Source organism: Papio anubis, chromosome 5, assembly GCF_008728515.1.
Source record: "Papio anubis isolate 15944 chromosome 5, Panubis1.0, whole genome shotgun sequence".
Classification (NCBI taxonomy): Eukaryota; Metazoa; Chordata; class Mammalia; order Primates; family Cercopithecidae; genus Papio; species Papio anubis.
This window is the reverse complement of record NC_044980.1, coordinates 116,402,283-116,421,366: the sequence shown is the minus strand read 5'-3', so window position 1 is coordinate 116,421,366 and position 19,084 is coordinate 116,402,283. Positions and strand designations below refer to the sequence as shown.

General features: G+C 34.7%; 1 protein-coding gene across 25 annotated transcripts in view; it reads right to left on the bottom strand.

Annotated features, from left to right (window-relative positions):
- The window catches only part of CSNK1G3 (casein kinase 1 gamma 3), a 105,359-nt gene that overhangs the window by 31,349 nt on the left and 54,926 nt on the right, over positions 1–19,084 (bottom strand). For all 25 annotated transcript variants that reach the window (XM_031666434.1, XM_031666438.1, XM_031666437.1 and 22 more), the window contains 2 exons: positions 12,244–12,392; positions 9,795–10,029 (listed from right to left, as the gene is read on the bottom strand). In XM_031666434.1, the coding sequence (XP_031522294.1) occupies positions 9,795–10,029; positions 12,244–12,392 (384 nt within the window). The remainder of the gene's footprint in view (positions 1–9,794; positions 10,030–12,243; positions 12,393–19,084) is intronic.

Sequence of the window (19,084 nt, the reverse complement as noted above, 5' to 3'; positions counted from 1 at the left end):
TGAACTTGCATTTCACTGGTGACTAAAGTTGAACTTTATTTCATGCGTTTGCCCATTTAATAAACTGGGTTGTCTTATTAAACAGTTGTAATAGCTCCTTGTATATTCTGGATACAAGTTATTTTCAGATATGTTTTGCCAATGCCTTTTCCCTTCAAGAAAACAGTTTGCTATTTTTTTGTTTCCTTAAAAGTAGGTTTAAAAGAAATTTTACATTTTGATGAAGTCCAATTTATCAGGGTTTTTTTCCTCTTACTTTTTATACTTTTTGATGTCCAATCTAGGAAATCTCTACTCACAGGACCACAAAGATCTTCTCCTGTTTTTTCTTCTAGAAATTTTATAGTTATGGTTCCTACATTTTAACCTATTATTCATTTTGAAGTAATTTTTCTTTTTGCTTTTCGTGTGGAGTAAGGATTTAGATTTATTTTTTTCAAATTGATATCTAGCTACTCTCGTATAGTTTCTCGGCAAAACTATCCTTTCCCCTCAAGTTGCTTTTGCACCATTCTCAAAATTCAATCAACCATCTATGTATAAGTCTATTTCAGACTCTGTATTCTGACCAACTTATCTTTATCTGCCTTCATATCAATACCACCCCAAATAAACAGAAAGACAAAATAATGACAAATGAGGAAATCAATGACCAGAGAATGACCAATGGACAATCAGTAATGAAAACCGATGAAAACAAAAGCTCAATAAAATCATTAATCTTCTTAGCAGGCTAAAAAAAGAAACACAAATTACCAATAACAGAAGAAACAGAGGAGGCATCAGAACAAATCCCACAGATATTAAAAGAATGATAAAAGGGTACTACGAAACAATACAATAAGTTAAACAACTTATATGAAATGGACAAATATCTTGAAAGCTACTAATAACTAAAACTGCCTCAAGAAGAAAATGTAAATAGCTCTGCATCAATTAAAGAAATTAAATTTATTATTTAAAAACTTCCCAAAATACAATCCAAATAGCATCGCTACTGAATCCTATTAAACAGTTCAAGAATAATACCAATTCTACACAAACTTGGGATTAGAAGAGTTCCCAACTCACTGCATTACCCTGTTACCAACAACAGATAAAGACATTACAATTAAAGGAAACTACAAGAAATATTCCTCATAAACACAGACACGAAATCCTTAAAAAGATAATACCTCATGACTAAGTAAGGCTCATCCTAGGAATGTAGGTTTGGTTTAACTTTTAAAAATCAATCAATATAATTCACCAAATTAATAGAATAAAATATAAATCATGTCATCATCTCAGATACAGAAAAAGCACTTGACAAAATTCAACATGTATTAATGATTTTTAAAAACTCTCAGCAAACTAGGAACTACAGGGCAACTTCATCCTGACAACAACTATGAAAAAAGTCAACTAACATAATTCTTAAATGATAAAAGTCACTCCTAAGATCGGGAACGAACAAAGATATCCACTCTTACCCTTTCTATTCAGTATTGTACTGGAAGTTCTTGCCAGTACAAAGAAGCAAAGAAAACAAAATTAACAGATATTCAGATTGGAAATGAAGAAATAAAACTATTGCTCTCTGCAGACAACGGGATTGTATATGTAGAAAAACCTAAATAATCTACAAAAGGTCTATTACAACTAGTAGGTGAGTTTTAGCAAGGTTACAGGATATAAGGTTAATATATAAAAATCAACTGGGGCCAGGCTTGGTGGCTCACACCTGTAATTTCAGCACTTTGGGGAGGTCGAGGCAGGAGGATAGCCTGAGACCAGGAGTTCAACACTAGCTTGAGCAACACAGAGAAACCCCAACTTTATGAAAAAAAATTTTTTTTTAATTAGCTGGTGACTGGGTGTGTTGGCATGCACCTATAGTCCCAGCTACTAGGGAGGCTGAGGTGGGAGGATTTCTTGAGCCTAGGAGGATGAGGCTGCAGGGAGCCATGGTTGCACCATTGCATTCCAGCCTGGGCAACAGAGCAAGACCCTGTCTCTACAAAATAAAAATAAAAATCAACTGGATTTCTATACTCACAACGAGTAAGTAAAAATTGAATTTTAAAACCAATACCTTTACAACAGCATCAAAAAACACGAAATAAGTAGGGATACATTTATCAATGTATATGCAAGACATATATTATATGCATATAATATATATACTATATATGCATATAGTTTAAAGAACTTAAAATACAGTACAGTAGGGATACATTTATCAGTGTATATGCAAGACATATATTATATGCATATAGTTTAAGAAACTTAAAATACAGTACAAGTAAAAGTATGCTGAGCCCTACAGTAAGACTTTGTTAAGGAGAGAAACTCAATATAAAAGGCAAGTCCTCTTTGAATTCTATCCAAGAGGAGCTTTAGTCACATAGTGCTAATAAGTCATGGTCATAAGGTGATCTCGCCTACATGGTTCTATCAGAGAACAGTATTAGTCTCATAACCCACAAAGCATTTCAAAATTCAAGCCATAAATATTAGCTAGTAAAATAAATCTACTACTGAAAGTCTCAAATGCTCTTTACCCTCATAATTCCTCTCTTTGTGTTCTTTCACCAAATGACATATCTGGAAATAAATATTGCCATGTAGTAAGTTATAGAAATCACAGGAAGGCTTTCTTTTTGAAACACAGTAACTCAAGAACACCCCCTAGGGTCTTTAGTAGTTCTTTTACATGAAAAAAATCTCCCAACAGTAATCTGGCCCTTATTAAACCCTGTTCATATTTTTTAAAGCACTTAACTACAAAGGCCTGTTTGAAAACGAATGTTTTTCCACAAGGCCAAGAATCATTATAAGAACTCTTGCCATGAGCACCTAAAGAAACCAGAAAGTCATTATTTTTCTTTACAATAGGTTTCATTAAAGATTCTTTTAAAAAGGTCTTGAAACCAATTTAAAAAGGTACACAGTCAATTAAAATTTTCCTCTTCAGGAATATATGTACCATACAAAATAATCAACACGTATTAAGAGTCCGTGTCCATGCTTTATATACACTATCTTTCAAAATTACAGCTACACTGAAAACAGTTATTTGTAATCCCAAATAAGGAAAGTAAAGCTCAGAAAGATTAAGTGACTACTTCAAAACTAGGTACCTAATAAGTGAAGGGCAAGATTTCAGCCCAGTTGTCTACAGTTCTTTCATTTCGGAAAGCATTTCATCACTTAATCAAATGTTAACTGGAAACCTTCTGCAATGTTTTTCTATTTAAAAATTCTACCCTTAATATCTCAACATTATTTATTTTTCTTTTTTTAAATCTGATTTCATTACTCACTTGCCTAGCACTGTTTCCATTTCAATTGAAATTTCAATTCAATTTTCAACAGAAAAATATTCCCTATTTCGTTAACTCAAATTTATCGACGCTTCACATAGAAACAGGAAATTTTCTATGACACATGCATATATTTGCAAAAATAAACTTACTACTGCATTTTCTAACATAATGAAAAACAATGAGGCCAAAAGACATGTTGGCTAAGCTAAGTAGGGACATGAGAAGACAAAAAAGACAGCTCAAACAACAAAAATTCTCCCTGAAGAAAGTTTAAATCATTTCTTATAAGTAAAAAAAAAAAAGATACACATTATCTACTACAAGGAAGTAAAAGGTTCACTTCATATTTCCTTCTTAAATATTAAAAGTTACTTTAGTTGGCACTACCCTAAAAAAAAAAAACAAAAATACATCTTCCTCAAGATTCATTGAGCTCTGTTTTCAAAATTATATAACAAGGATTTTGAAAAAAAAAAAAAAAAAGAGGGAGAACACAAACCTAAAAAGGAAAAGAACAAAACACAATCATGCAAGACAATACACAGCAACAGTTCACTAAACACCGAATCTAGTAATATAAACAAAACTTAGAAATAAAAGTTTTCTGTGCAACTGAACCCAGTACATGCATTCACTTAATTCCTAAAGTTCTTCTGAAATCTAGTTCTCTTAATTTAGACATAATTCTAGTAAGTTTGGTGACAAGGTCAAAAGAAGTAAACCAAAGGTAGAGAAAAGCAAAGTATTGCCAGCAGTAGCTATACTACATACAATATCAAAAATTAAGGGAAAACACAGGTGAAAGTCAAAAAAAAAAAAAAAAAGAGAGAGAGAGAGAATCTATTAAAAAGTATAAATAAGGCCGGGCGCGGTGGCTCATGCCTGTAATCCCAGCACTTTGGGAGTCCGAGGCGGGCGGATCACGAGGTCAGGAGATCGAGACCATCCTGGCGAACACGGTGAAACCGCTGTCTCTACTAAAAATACAAAAAAATTAGCCGGGTGTGGTGGCGGGCGCCTGTAGTCCCAGCTTCTAGGGAGGCTGAGGCAGGAGAATGGCGTTACCCTGGGAGGTGGTGCAACTTGCAGTGAGCAGAGATCGCGCCACTGCACTCCAGCCTGGGTGACAGAGCAAGACTCCATCTCAAGAAAAAAAAAAAAAAGTATAAATAAAATTGTCTCCAAATTTATTTAAATACAGATATCCATCCTAACCTTCTCCAACTGATCTTGAGAATATTGCTATATAATAGCAATCATATTAAAAAACTATACCCTGAAACATCAAGAAAATATCAACTATGTACATTATACTCTAACAAGAAATTATACAATACATTTTAAACTGTTAAAATATAATTACAAAATGTAAATACATGTTTTTAAACTGCAGAAAAGCTGTGTGAGCAGCTTAAAGAACAGGCCTCAGAAATTGAGACAATTAACCCAGAAATTAAATTATATTAATCACACCACAGAATGACAGCACAGAAAGAAGGCATTTTTGGAACACCGTAATTATGTGGTTCCTTCTCTCCTATTCAGAGAACTTACCACTTAGAAGCTTGAAACATCATTCTTCTACGAACACAGGTTTTTACTAACACTTACGAAGCAACTCCCAACTTATCCCTCAAATGCTAGTTTTTTTATTCTTGAATAATAAATAAAAATTTAAAAATAAAAGACTTGATTTTTATCTCAAGACTACTCATCAAAGAGAAATAGACATTATTTACTTAATATCAAATGACTTCAACAAGAGAAGACATAAAAGGGAAAAACAGTCATCCAAAGGAAGATTATGAGGTTCAAGGCAGCTGACAAAAGTCTTTAAAAAGATATTAAAAAGTAGACACATGATCAGATGTAACACAAAAATAATTCAATATGACAACACTAAAGAAAGTTTTCATGCAAGGACACCATGGAAATCCACATCTGTAACACAAAGCATTATCAAGACTGCATCTTGGACAGAGACTTAAGCAGATATAAGAAAGGTATAAATGTGAACTGCAATGTCTGCCTTCTGAACATAAATCACCTAGTTAAGATCAACAGATACTACAAGAATAAAATGTTAATTCCTATTATGTGATTTTACACTATTCTTCTATATTATTGTATTAGGAACATCTTTTTCCTTTTTAAGTCTAAGATAGTGTCAGTCTCCAAAAAGGAAAAATACTTACAAACCCATATAATGTTTCTTTGACCAAACTCTCTATTTTGAAAAGTTCATGTGAGCAAGAAGTCCTTGAGTGCCTAAGAATGAATGAATGGATGGAAAGATGGGTGAATGAATAAGGCTTTAAAAGTAATCACCAAGATCCAGGCAAAGCAGGGAGGGCAGAAATAAGATATGCACAAATTAAAATCACATTAAAAAGTCATGTTTTCTCTGCTCCTTTTCCTTCTTTATCTCTTCCTGACTCCTCACAAAACCAAGTACTCTAAACTTAAAACACCACTATGTATTCCATGTCCAAAGGCATCACAATTTACCAAATGTTTTAATTCCTCAGCATCCAAATTCGTATTACCTTAGCTTACTCTTAATTTTTAAATAGGAATTCATGTAATTTTAGACACAAAATTTTTTATCTGTTAATATTACCTACCTACTCCTGAGTTTTACATGAAAACTGAGGGTGTTTATAAATGGGGAAAAGTAAACATTAAACATTCATTGTTTGCTAAATAAATAAATTTTTGTTTTATTCCTGAAAGAGGAGTAAAGAGAGATTATTATAATAGTTAAATTTCATTTCCCAGGTACTGATGACTTTTCCTAACAATGACAAACAAATCACACTCACTTTGCCATTTCTACAAATAGAATGCTGTTACATTTACCATTGTTCAGAGAAGGAACATTAGGCCCTAAGGAAGTTGTGACTTCATGTCTCACAATAAAATAGTGGTGAACCTTTGTTAGTTGTTATAGTCTGCTAACAACTCCCGTAAAATGAAAATTTCTCACAGTCACTGCACATGTAAATAAAGTGTGCCTGATTTTAATAGAAGTCACAATCCCAAAAGTTGTATAGCTACCCAATCATATTTTTAAATCTATCAGGAAAGTCAGCTATTGAAAGCTACTCCCTGAACATATTAACTGAATAAAACTCGTGTTTTTAAATTTTAAATATTTGAAACTTACTTTTCTTTAAAAAAAAAAAAAAAAAACCAGTAAATTTACATTTCTCAGGCATTTCAGATGTCTGAAAACAAAAAAATACCATAAGCCTACAGTCAGGTCAGCTGTCAGGAAAGATGTCACATCCTATTGAGTTATGATTGAGAGACAGAGCAGGGACATGCTCTATAGAGTAGCTAAGGCTGAGAATGGTTAGAGAAAAAGCTAAAATCGGGATCTGAAAGTTGGATTAGACGACTTCCAAGATCCTGTCCAAATCTGTGATAGCATATCTGAAGGTACTTTTGAGCAGCAGTGATGGATATATATTGATTGGTTCACATTTCTGTCTATCTGTTGTGAGATGTTTAACAGTAACTGAAAGCAGAACAATATCTAAAAGCAGATAATTAAGTTTGTACTTTCTCTGATATGAATACTGAATGTGGCAAATATAATCTAGAAGTGACTTTTTAAGAAACAAAAGTAATTCAATAGGAAAGAATATATCATAGAAAGAACCGCATCCCCTATCTCACACGATATAAAAAATCAATTCTGATGGATCATAGATATAAAAAGCTAAAACTATAAAGCTTCTAGAAGAAAGCATAAAATGTAATGAAGGTAAAGATTTGTTTACTTTATCACATGAAGGTAAAGATTTGTTAGAATTCAAAAGGCAATAACCATAAACAAAAAAATGGATAAACTAGACTCCATAAATACTTAACAGTTCTGCTCATCAAAAGATACCATTAAGAAAATGAATAGGAGCAAGCCCAGACTGGAAGAAATTATTCACAATGCATATATATGACAAAATAATCATACCCAGAATATATAAAGAACTCTATAAATTAACAATGAAATGACACACACTTCTCAAAAGAAGATATACAAATAGCCAATAAATACATGAAACAGATCTCAGAAACAATAATCACAAGGAATTAAAAGACCACCCCTTGGCCACTAGAATAGGTACAATGAAAAAGACTGACAAACTCTAAACGTTGTCAAGAATATGAAACAAACAAATTCTCATTCATTATTGGTGGAAATAAAAAAAGGTATGAACACTTCCCAGAACAGACAGGCAGTTTCTTATAAAGTTAAATAATACCTGCCATAGGACCAAACTGAAAAATATGCCCACAAAAAGATTTGTAAGAATATTATACAAGTTTTATTTATAAGTCAAAAACTTAACCCAAATATCCATCAACATTCAAATGGATAAGCAGTCTGTGCTATGTTTATGCAATGGAATATTACTTAGCATTAAAAAAGAATAAACTACTGATATTTGCAAAAACATAGATGAATCTTAAAGACATTATACCAACCAAAATAAGTTGGATGATTCTATTTACATGAAGTAATAGAATCAGCAAAACTCAACTGTTGTGATACAAATCAGATCGGTGATTGCTTCTAGAAAAGGAGGGGAATGACTAAGATGGGTAAAATGGAAGTCTATAGGATAATGAAAGTGTTCTAAATCTTGATAGTGCTGTGGATTACATAGTGTGCACATTCATTAATACTCACAAATTTATATAATCAAATGTTGTATACTTTACCCAATGTAAATTTTACTTCAAATAAAAACTCTTCAATAAAATAAGAATTACAAATGCTATAATTCTATTAGACTTGCTATATAAAGTGGTATCACTTGGCAATCTGAAACTACTTTCTGAGTATCCTCAGCTTTTAAAAACAAGTAAATATATTATGAGTAGTGATAGCCAGATTTCTCACTGTTGGTTAAAAAAAAAAGATACAAATATGGAAAAGGGATGGGAATTACAAATATAGAAAAAGGAAATACTATTTTGTACTGACAGACTGAAATTAAAAGTGTATCAGTGTAAACTCAAAATTTTTAACAGATATTAATGTATGTGTGTCACACACACACATATATAGGCATATTTCTATGTGTGTATGTATATACATACACGCACAAACATTTCCTAGTTCTGCTGCAGAAAGGGCCTGGCAGTTAACAACAGACCACAGTAATGAGCATATCCAGTGGCCAAATCTTGGTTTCTAAATACCATTATCCAATAAAAGGATTCAGAACTTCTTGGAGAAAAGGACTGATTATGGGGCTGCAGAAGAGAAACTGCAAGATGAGTTTATTTATAAGAACTTGCTGTACCAGAAAGAAAGAACTCAAAGATTCATGAGAACATGTTAAAAGGACAGAGAAGCCAGCTTGAAGGGGCAACCAGTGGCCACATCTGGAACCCTTTGGCTATCAAAATAAATAATAACATATTCAATACATTACATTAAATAAGGTAAGAATTAATAAGTTCATATAGACGTAAGTCAATAACTGGGGGACAAGGGAAGGCTTCTGCTTACATTAGAATATCAACTGACAAATAAGGAAATATAAACATTAGAAATAATAGAGTTAGAAAATCATCAATGGATGCTAAATCTAGAGGGTAAAAATCTGATGAGGAACATGTTTACATAATCCCAAAATCTAACTACAAGAAACTTTTCAGTAGAGAAATTTGGCAGATATCACCCAAGCAAGCAATCCCAAACTGATGCACTAAGAACACATTACTTCTGTGATATTTGTGCTCAAAATGCCTACCCAAATCTAGTCAAAAAGAAATAACAGACCCAAATTGGAGATATCCTATAAAATAGCCTGAGCTCCTAAAAAATATTAAGGTCATGAGCCATAAAGAACGACTGAGGAACTGTTTCAGATGAAAATGATTTAAGGGATATGATAAATATGAACCTGGGTGAAGGAGGAATGCTATAAAAAAATCCTGCGAAGTTGATATTGTTTTACTCTTTTTACCAATAAGAAACCCCTTAAAACGGTTAAACTTGTCCGAAGTCACAGTTAGCATACAGGTAAGCCAGCTCTGCCCACCTCTAAGGTCATGTACTTATTAGGCTAGTTGCTATTTCTGTGGCTAGCCATACTGGAGAGCTATAGTCTCAATCCAATATTTCCACATGCATTAAATTCAGTTAAAATTTGGTATTCTCTCATATTTTGTAAGAGAAATAATTAAAAGAATCCCCATAACTGTATCAAAGATGCACACTTCAAGTTATATAAATACAAAAAATACAGTGAATGTAAAGATAGCTGTCACTCATTTACTCTATAGTAACTTACTTTCAAAGCGTTTTATTAAAATATAAGTGAAAGTAAACTCTAGGTAGATCTGATAAGTGAAAATTATAATAAAAGCTATTGTAATCTGCAAAAACTGAACCATAACAAATAAAAACGCACAGTGTTAGCATAGCTGCTGAATTCAAACTTCCATACTTACGAAAGGTACACATACCTTTTCCTAAATGTGTGTTTATGCTCATATATCTAGCTGTTCCTGTAAGGCTCTTGTGTTCTCTGTATGGTATGTGTTTCTTTGTCTCTGGATCAATATATTCCTTTGCCAAACCAAAATCTATAATGTGAATTACTTGCTGGGTTTTGTTTCCTGGTCGTCCTATTAAGAAGTTCTCAGGTTTTACATCTCTGTATATCAAGTTCTTTGAATGGACATATTCCATGCGAGAAATCTTAGTTTAAGAAAAAAAGAAGAGAAGTTTCATTTTGGGCTTTGACTAGCCTAAGCAAGTATGATAAAGGCAAGACAGAATGAAAACATACAAAAGAAATAAATCAGAAATTGTTTCAACCCTTTAAAAGTAAAATGATGTCAGCCCATCGTTCTTCAAATACATATAGCAAATTACAATTTAAAATCTTTGCCTTTACTATTATGGTCACTGCTAAACAAGAGTATTTGAATTTTATGAATTCCTTTCATATCAGTAAGTCTGATTCAATCAACACTTTCAGAGGATGCTACTTCATAAAATCAAAAAGTCATATTGATACAAGACCTTGAACTCAAAAGTATAAGCAGACATATGCAAAACGTTGCAATATAGTCTTCCTTATCAATTCAATAACCAAGCAACTTTTACAAGTATAAAAACAACAGCACTATTCAGTATCTTTTTCTTTTTCATAACATGTTTCCCTTACTTTTTCCTAGGTATTAAACATTTAAAAATGATTAATCTTAAAGTTAGAAAGATCTTAAAGCTAGAAAAGTCTGGAATCCAACTCTAATATTAATAATATAGCTCATTTTTATTAATTATTTTACAAATTCTCAATGTTCATTGGACAAACTGTCATAAAACAGAGTATTACAAATAAGAAAATAAAACTGCTTCACTTAGTGATAATCATGGTTAACAATGCAATGTAAACATACGGTTACACAGGTCATTTTCGTTTGCTTAACAAACTTTGCAGCATACAATATACAGTATTCTATGTCTATAGATTCTTAATGATATGAGCATTTTCAAGGTCATGAAATATTCTTTGTTTTGTTTGGGGGAGTTGTTTGGTTTTTTGGTGTTTGGTGTGTGGTGGGCGGGGCAGGGTGGGGGGAGGAGAGGACAGGATCCCACACTCTGCCACCCAGGCTGGAACGCATAGCTCGCTGCAGCTTCAACCTTCAACCTCTGGGTTCAAGCAATCCTCCTGCCTCAACCTCCTCAGCAGCTGGGACTACACAAGCACACCACCACACTCGGCTTTTTTTTTTTTTTTTTTTTTTTAATTTTTTGTAGAGACGGAGTCACACTAAGTTGCCCAGATTGATCTTGAACTCCTGGGCTCAAGTGATCCTCTAGCCTCAGCCTCCCAAAGCACTGGAATTATAGGCACAAGCCACCACACTTAGCCTATGAAACAATCTTTAACGTGCACTTTTTAATAGCTGCATATTTTCCTCTGGCTATTAATTTATTCAACTAACCCTGTTATTTCTGCACATTTGGGTTGCTTCTCATTTTTTTATTATAAACATCCTTTCATATAAAGCTTTAAGCACCTGTGAAAACATCCACAGGACAAATTTGTAGAAGTAGAATTAATGAGTCAATGAATAAAAACAATTTTAAGACTTCTGCAGCACACTTCTGTTGGCATTTATTTCAAAACTGCCCTAAAACATTCTCTAATTGTTATCCAATGGATTCCCTGAAGTCTAAGTAGTTTATCAAGACTCTCTAATTCATTAGTTTGCCGCTTGTTTTTCCAGGTCATAAAGTCTATTACCAAAATTAAGAATCCATGTTTCTGGCCAGGCATGGTGGCTCACGCCTATAATCCCAGCACTTTGGAAGGCCAAGGCAGGTGGATTACAAGGTCAGATCGAGACCATCCTGACTAACATGGTGAAACCCCATCTCTACAAAAAATACAAAAAAATTGGCTGGGTGTGGTGGCACGCACCTGTAGTCCCAGCTACTCAGGAGGCTGAGGCGGGAGAATAGCTTGAACCTGGGAGGCAGAGGTTACAGTAAGCCGAGATCTCACCACTGCTCTCCAGCCTGGGCAACAAAGCAAGACTCTATCTCAAAAAAAAAAAAAAAAAATTTAAAAAATTTAAAAAAAATCTATGTTTCTGAGGTTCTCTTTTGAAGTATTCATCTTTTATATGAAGAAATGGCTAGTGACAACTTAATTATCAAACTGAGCATTTTGATCTTAAAGCAATTATTATATTAGTTTTCATACAAATAAAATATACTTGACTCAGTTATTTTAAGTTACATGGATCCCAGAAAGACAGTATGAAAAGTAGAAACATTTGTATTAGGTCAAATGCTCTGTAAGACAATATCACAGAACTTTAAACTTTTAATATGAATTTGTGACCAACAACCATGTAATCGTTCAAACAACTTCAAATACCCTATTTTACTTACCAGTTGTATAGCTATCATGAGAACTGTTTTAAGAGAAAATGTTCTGTCACACAAGTCAAACAAGTCTTCCAAACTAGGTCCCAGTAGTTCCAGCACCATAGCATTGTATTTACCACAAGGGCCGAAATAGTAAACTTGAGGTATACCATCTGGGGGAAAAGAAATACTCATTTAATAATTTCATCATCTTAAATACTAAGGTTTTCCTCTTAAAAACTGGTTTTAAAATTTAGTTTCAAGAACTAAAGCAGTACTATCACTTTTTCCAAATACATAACTTTTCCTGACCAAACCTCCCCACCTCCCAATACCTTCTCTTTGATGTTCACACTGTAGCCTGGATACACCTCTATTGCAGCTGCGTGACTGAATTACATCATAAACAGTACTTCATTCTTTCTCTCTACCACCTTACTACTGGACAAAAGCTGGGCTTTTTAGCTTTATATTTCCATAGCCTGGAGAAACGCTTAGCACACAGTTAAAAGATTCCAGTTCTATTGAACAAGAGAGTCGCTACTGGCTTTAATAACCCTGTGGTAGGTATACTGCTAAGATCACCACTGTCAAGATTCCCATCCTCTGGTTTATACACCTTGTATAAACGCCTCCCCCTGAAAGTGGCCAGGATTCCTAGGATCTCACTATTGTGACCAGGCTAACTTATATGGCAGATGTAATCAAGGCTCCTATCAGTTGACTGTAAGTTGATCAAAAGGAAGAGAATCCTAGTGGACCTGACCTATTCAGGTGAGCCTTTAAAAAGATGGTCTAGAAGTCAGAGATATTGGAAACAGCAGAGAAACTCTCCTGCTGGCCTTAAAGTAGCAAACCACCATGCTGTGGAGCGAGCCACATGCCAGATAGGAATCCTCGAGGAAGTAAGGGCCACAGTTCTATTGCCATGAGGAACTGAATTCTGAAAAGAACCAGTGAACTTGGAAGAGAGTACTGAGGCTCATGTAAGATTGTAGTCCAGGCTTACACCTTAATTTCCACATGGTAAGACTCTAAACAGAAGACCCAGCTAAGCCACGCGTGTATTCCTGACCCACAGAAATTGTGAGATAGTAAAGTCTTTCATTTTAAGCCAGTAAGAGCTAGTAATAATTCATTATGAAGCTATATAGAATAATACAAACTCCAAATATGAAGTCTGAATGCCCAGAAGTCATCTGTATTTTATTTTCAGAACTAACAGATTCCCAATAAACTGAAATATAAGTGATCAATTTACTTTATATGGAAGTTGTCAGAATCAAAACGGAGTCACTTGTATTAAAACCCTGACAAACAGAGCTAGGGAAGGAGATGAAGGGAGGGTTCTCACACATATATATGCCTGATAACAAGAACTATCACAAAAGACTGCAAAAAGCACAACCTGGAACAAAAGCCACCACAACCTTACAAAAAATTACTCTGTGAGGACATCTGCCCAGGAACTGCCTGTCCAACCATGGACTGATGCCATTCTTGTTAATGATCCTTGTAGCCAAGGATAATCTCTCAAAACAACTTACGTGACCCTCCTCATTTTTCCTTTAAAAATTTTTGTCTTCCTTTACCTCCCTGAATATACTCACGTATATTCCCACTGTAATGCCCACTCCTAAATAACTATCATTTTCTTTTAGACAGCCTCCCTCTCTATTATTTAGTTTGAAACTTAACACTGCATTTATCTATTAGCATGAAAAAAAGTCTCAGTTTTACTTCCAAGTGATTTTTTTCAATATATTGAAAGAGAAAACAAATCTAATGAAAACTTCTCATTCTTTTTAATAAAAAGTTTTTTTAAATATAACATTCTTATTATTTACCCTATTATTTTGAATATAAATTATTGCAGGACAGAAAACAATGAACTAAAAATCAAGACAACTACATTCTTAGTGTCTAACCTAATATTCATCAGCTGTGTGGCTAGCTTGTCATTCAGTCTCTCAAGTGGGCCTCAGTTTACTAATCTATAATAATATTAGTGATTTGGATAAGACAAGTATTTCTTGGATATGAATATGAGTGAGGCAGCAGAACATCTACAGGTGGGAATGTAAGCTAGTGTAATCACTGAAGTCCCAGCTTCTCGGGAGGCTGAAGCAGGAGGATCGCTTGAACCCAGGAGGTGGAGGTTGCAGTGAGCCAAGATCACGCCACTGCACTCCAGCCTGGGTGACAGAGCAAGATTCTTTCTCAAAAAAAAAAAAAAAAAGAGATAGTGTAATCATAGCAGGAATGGATACAAATTCAAACTGCATACATGGTGCCCTCCCCAGAAACGGAGATTCTGATACACCCCAATATGTATATATCAGGACCCCCTGCAAACACACACACATCACACATGCTTGTCCCATCTCCTCCTGCTACTAGGAATCAAAGCCACTCCTACCACAGCCACTCTTATATGTATTTGTCATATCTACCCCTCACATGTGTAAAGGCAGAGAAAAGGTTCAGAAACAGGGAATGAGAGGCTTGTTAAGTTTATTCCAACTCTAAAATCCTGCTTTTACAATGTTATATACATTAAGAGGCTGGAGATGCAATTAAGATTTACAAACGGCTCTCAGCTACTAAGCTTTTAAAATTCTTTCCATAATGCTTTTTCCCCCTCTCTGCCACTGAAAGTTATTAATTTACATCCTCTCAATTTAACAATGTCTAATAACTTATTCCACTCCAGTTTGTTACTTCTGATATGCAGGGTGCATGGAAACTAGATCAAAACTTGGTAGAACTATATACAAAATGTAAAAATAAAAAGGTTTTGAACTTCTTCAATGAAAGGACTGTCGGCTGAGCGCGGTGGCTCATGCCTGTAATCCCAGCACTTTGGGAGGCTGAGGTGGGTAGATCATTTGAGGTCAGAAGTTTGAAACCAGCCTGGCCCACGTGGTGAAACCCCGTCTCTACTAAAAATACAAAACGGCCGGGGGGCATGGTGGCGTGCGTCTGTAATGCCAGCTACTTGGGAGGCTGAGGCAGGAGAACTGCTTGAACCCAGGAGGTGGAGGTTGCAATGAGTCAAGATTGCTCCACTGCACTCCAGCCTGGCTGACACAGCAAGACTCCATCTCAAAAAGAAAAAAAAAAAGGACTGTCAAAAGGTTCTCTACTTCCTTCTGAATCACCATCTATATTCCCAATAGTTAACGTTGTTGAGAAATGACTTCTGAGTACGACAGACAGCAGTGTATTTTGGTTTATAAAATGACTGTTTTTTTCAAAAGTTTTCAAGTTTCCAAAACAGGAAAACCATTTAAGGAATTTCACTGTCTTAATTAATTGAACAAATACTTACTGAACATATACTATAACTTTATGGGACTGGGTTGGGCATTACAGATATGTAAGTGAATGAGAGACCATGCTAAGAATGCTTTAATCCAGGAATACAAAGTTGGGTTAATATTTAAAAAACCACCAATATAATTCACGATAATAACAGAAGAAATGGCAAAAACCATAAGACCATCTTAATGGGTGCTAAGAAAGCATTTGATATAATACTCAAAAATTTGGAATAGAAGGTTTCTAAATCTGATAAAGGGAATACAGGAAAAACTACCAGCTAACACCACATTTAATGGTGAAAGACAGAATGCTTTCCATTAACAACTGAGAGCAAATCAAGAACATTCACTTTTAACTTTGCTATTCAAGAGTACAATGAAGCAAAATAAATAAATAAAAAGCATTCTCAAGAATGAATGAAGAGACTCTTACTTCAAGAAAACCTGACATTTATTACCAATAATAAAATTAAAGCTTTCAAGCAATTCGAATTTTGTAAAAATTTTTATATGTTATGATGACCTTGACAGTTTTCCAATACTTAAAAACTTGTTCTGATGGAACTATGGTGATATTAGCTATTATGATTTAATGTTGGGTAGTGAAATGTGTTAGTATTTGAAATACATGCATAACTCAATGAACCAGTGTCCTCCAAAAGATAATGCATGTAGTTACAAAATCACACGTGGGTAAATGGTTCATTCAAACTACAATGGATTTTAATGAATGAGAGCAGAAAAGGTTTTTTGGTATGATTTCTATACTCTACATTGTAACTGACCTTTAAGAAATGACTACTTGTCAAATTTTGGTTTAGTTTCAAAGGCATATTCATAATTTAAAAATTAATTAGTCAAGACTGACAGCTGTGGGTTAAAACATTGATGAGAAGAGAAAGTAGTACATTTTTGGAGGTAAATTACCCTATCCTTTTGCTTTTGGCGGAAAATTACCCTATCCTTTTCAAAGTAAGCATAAGTATGCATATAATGATGTTCAAGCTTCACTGTTTGTTACAGTTACAAAAAGAATTGGCAGCTACCTAAAAATCCACCAATTCTATGCTAATTAAACAAAGTATTAGCTTGGTGCAAATGTAATTGCAGTTTTTACATTGTTGGAATTTGCCATTTGATATTGAAATACATTATTAAATTAATATAAGACATCATTTTAATGCGTGTTTCTCATTTTATTATTTTTGCTAATGACATTACTTGTTGTTTGCTTAAAATTTATTTTAGACTATGGAAATGTTAGACAAAAATAAAATTTGAGTGATTTTCTTATTTGAGTTCAAAAATGGGTTGTAAGGCAGTGGAAACAACATGCAACATCAACAATGCATTTGCCCCACGAACTGCTAACAAACATACAGTATAGTGATGGTTCAAGAAGTTTTACAAAGGAGACAAGAGCCTTGAAGATGAGGAGCATAGTGGTTGGCCATCAGAAGCTGACAATGACCAACTGAGGGCAATCATCAAAACTGATCCTCTTACAACTATATAAGAAGTTGCCAAAGAACTCATTGTCGACCTTTCTATGGTTGTTCAGCATTTGAAGCAAGTTGGAAAGGTGAAAAAGCTCAATTAGTGGGTGCCTCATGAGCTGAGTAAAAATTTTTTTTGAAAACATCATTTTGAAGTGTCATCTTCTCTTACTTCACACAACAATGAACCATTTCTCAATCGTATTGTGACGTGAGACAAAGAATGGATTTTATATGACAACCAGTGACAACCAGCCCAGTGGATGGACCGAGAAGAAGCTCCAAAGCACTTCCCAGAGCCAAACTTGCACCGAAAAAAGGTCATAGTCGCGTTTGGTGGTCGGCTGCTGGACTGATCCACTACAGCTTTCTGAATCCCAGCGAAACCATTACATCTGAGAAGTATGCTCAGCAAATCAATGAGATGCACCGAAAACTGCAATGCCTGCAGCTGGCATTGGACAACAGAAAGGACGCAATTCTTCTCCATCACAACACCAACCACATACTGCACAACAAATGCTTCAATGGGCTATGAAGTATTGCCTCAACTGCCATATTCACCTGACCTCTCGCCAACCAACTACTACTTCTTCAAGCATCTTGACAACTTTTTGCAGGGAAAACGTTTCCACAACCAGCAAGATGCAGTAAAAATGCTTTCTAAGAGTTCATCAAATCCCAAAGCACCGATTTTTACGCTACATGAACAAACAAACTTATTTCTTGTTGGCAAAAAATGTGTTGACTGTAATGGTTCCTATTTTGATTAATAAAGATGTGCTTGAGACCAGTCATAATGACTTAAAATTCTTAGCCCGAAACTGCAATTATGTTTGCACCAACCTAATATGTCATACCCATTCTATGGAATATAATACAGCCTTCAACTATCTTTGGAGATAACTGTAAAAGACAAACTTTTATTACTTCTTATAATACTGATTAAAATTTTTGTTGTTTTAAACCATGTATTACTTTAAAAAAAAATTTTTTTTAAATGGAGTCTCACTGTATTGCCCAGACTGGAATACAGTGGTGCAATCTCAGCTCACCACAACCTCCGCTTCCCAGTTCAAGGGATTCTCCTGCCTCAGCCTCCCAAAAATAGCTGGGATTGTAAGCACCTGCCACCACGCCCAGCTAATATTTTTACTGTATTTTTAGTAGAGACAGGGTTTCCCTATGTTGGCCAGGATGGTCTCAAACTCCAAACCTCAAGTGATCCACCCACCTCGGCCTCCCAAAGTGCTGGGATTACAGGCGTGAGTCACCATGCCTGGCCTTAAAATATTTCTAATGAGTCATTGATATGGTTGGCTGTGACCCCACCCAAGTCTCATCTGGAATCGTAACTCCCACAATTCCACATGTTGTGGGAACCCAGTGGGAGGTGACTGAATTATGGGATTCGGTCTTTCCTGTACCGGTCTTGTAATAGTGAATGAGTCTCACAAGATCTGAAGGCTTTAAAAACGGGAGTTTGCCTGCACAAGCTCTTGTCTGCCAGTGAGATGTGCCTTTCACCTTCCGCCATGATTGTGAGGCCTCCCCAGCCACATGGAACTGTAAGTCTAATAAACCTCTTTCTTTTGTAAATTGCCCCATCTTGGGTATGTCTTTATCAGCAGCAAGAAAACGGACTAATACAGTCATTAAACATACATATGAATAGAAAAGATAATACAAGAAAAAAGCAGAAAGCTAACAGATTACTGGAAGCACTGGTGATTTCTACTTTCACTTTTTTAAAAAAAAACTTTTCCTAATTTTTATTATGAATGTATGCTATTTTTGCAATCAGGAAAAAAAAATGCTTTCTTTTTTCTAGGACCACAAAGAAAGACTTAAAATGATATTTACATCAAACTATAATTTTATTTCCCAGAACAAGTCTGGACAGTTTTTTTTTTTTTAATCACTGAGCAAACAACTTAAATTGTTAAGAGTTAAGAAGAACTGCAACTAACAAATAGAGGTTGAGGCAGGGTACACCCTAAGCAAAAACAAACCAAAACCACCACGGCAACGTAAATGGTAGGTTGT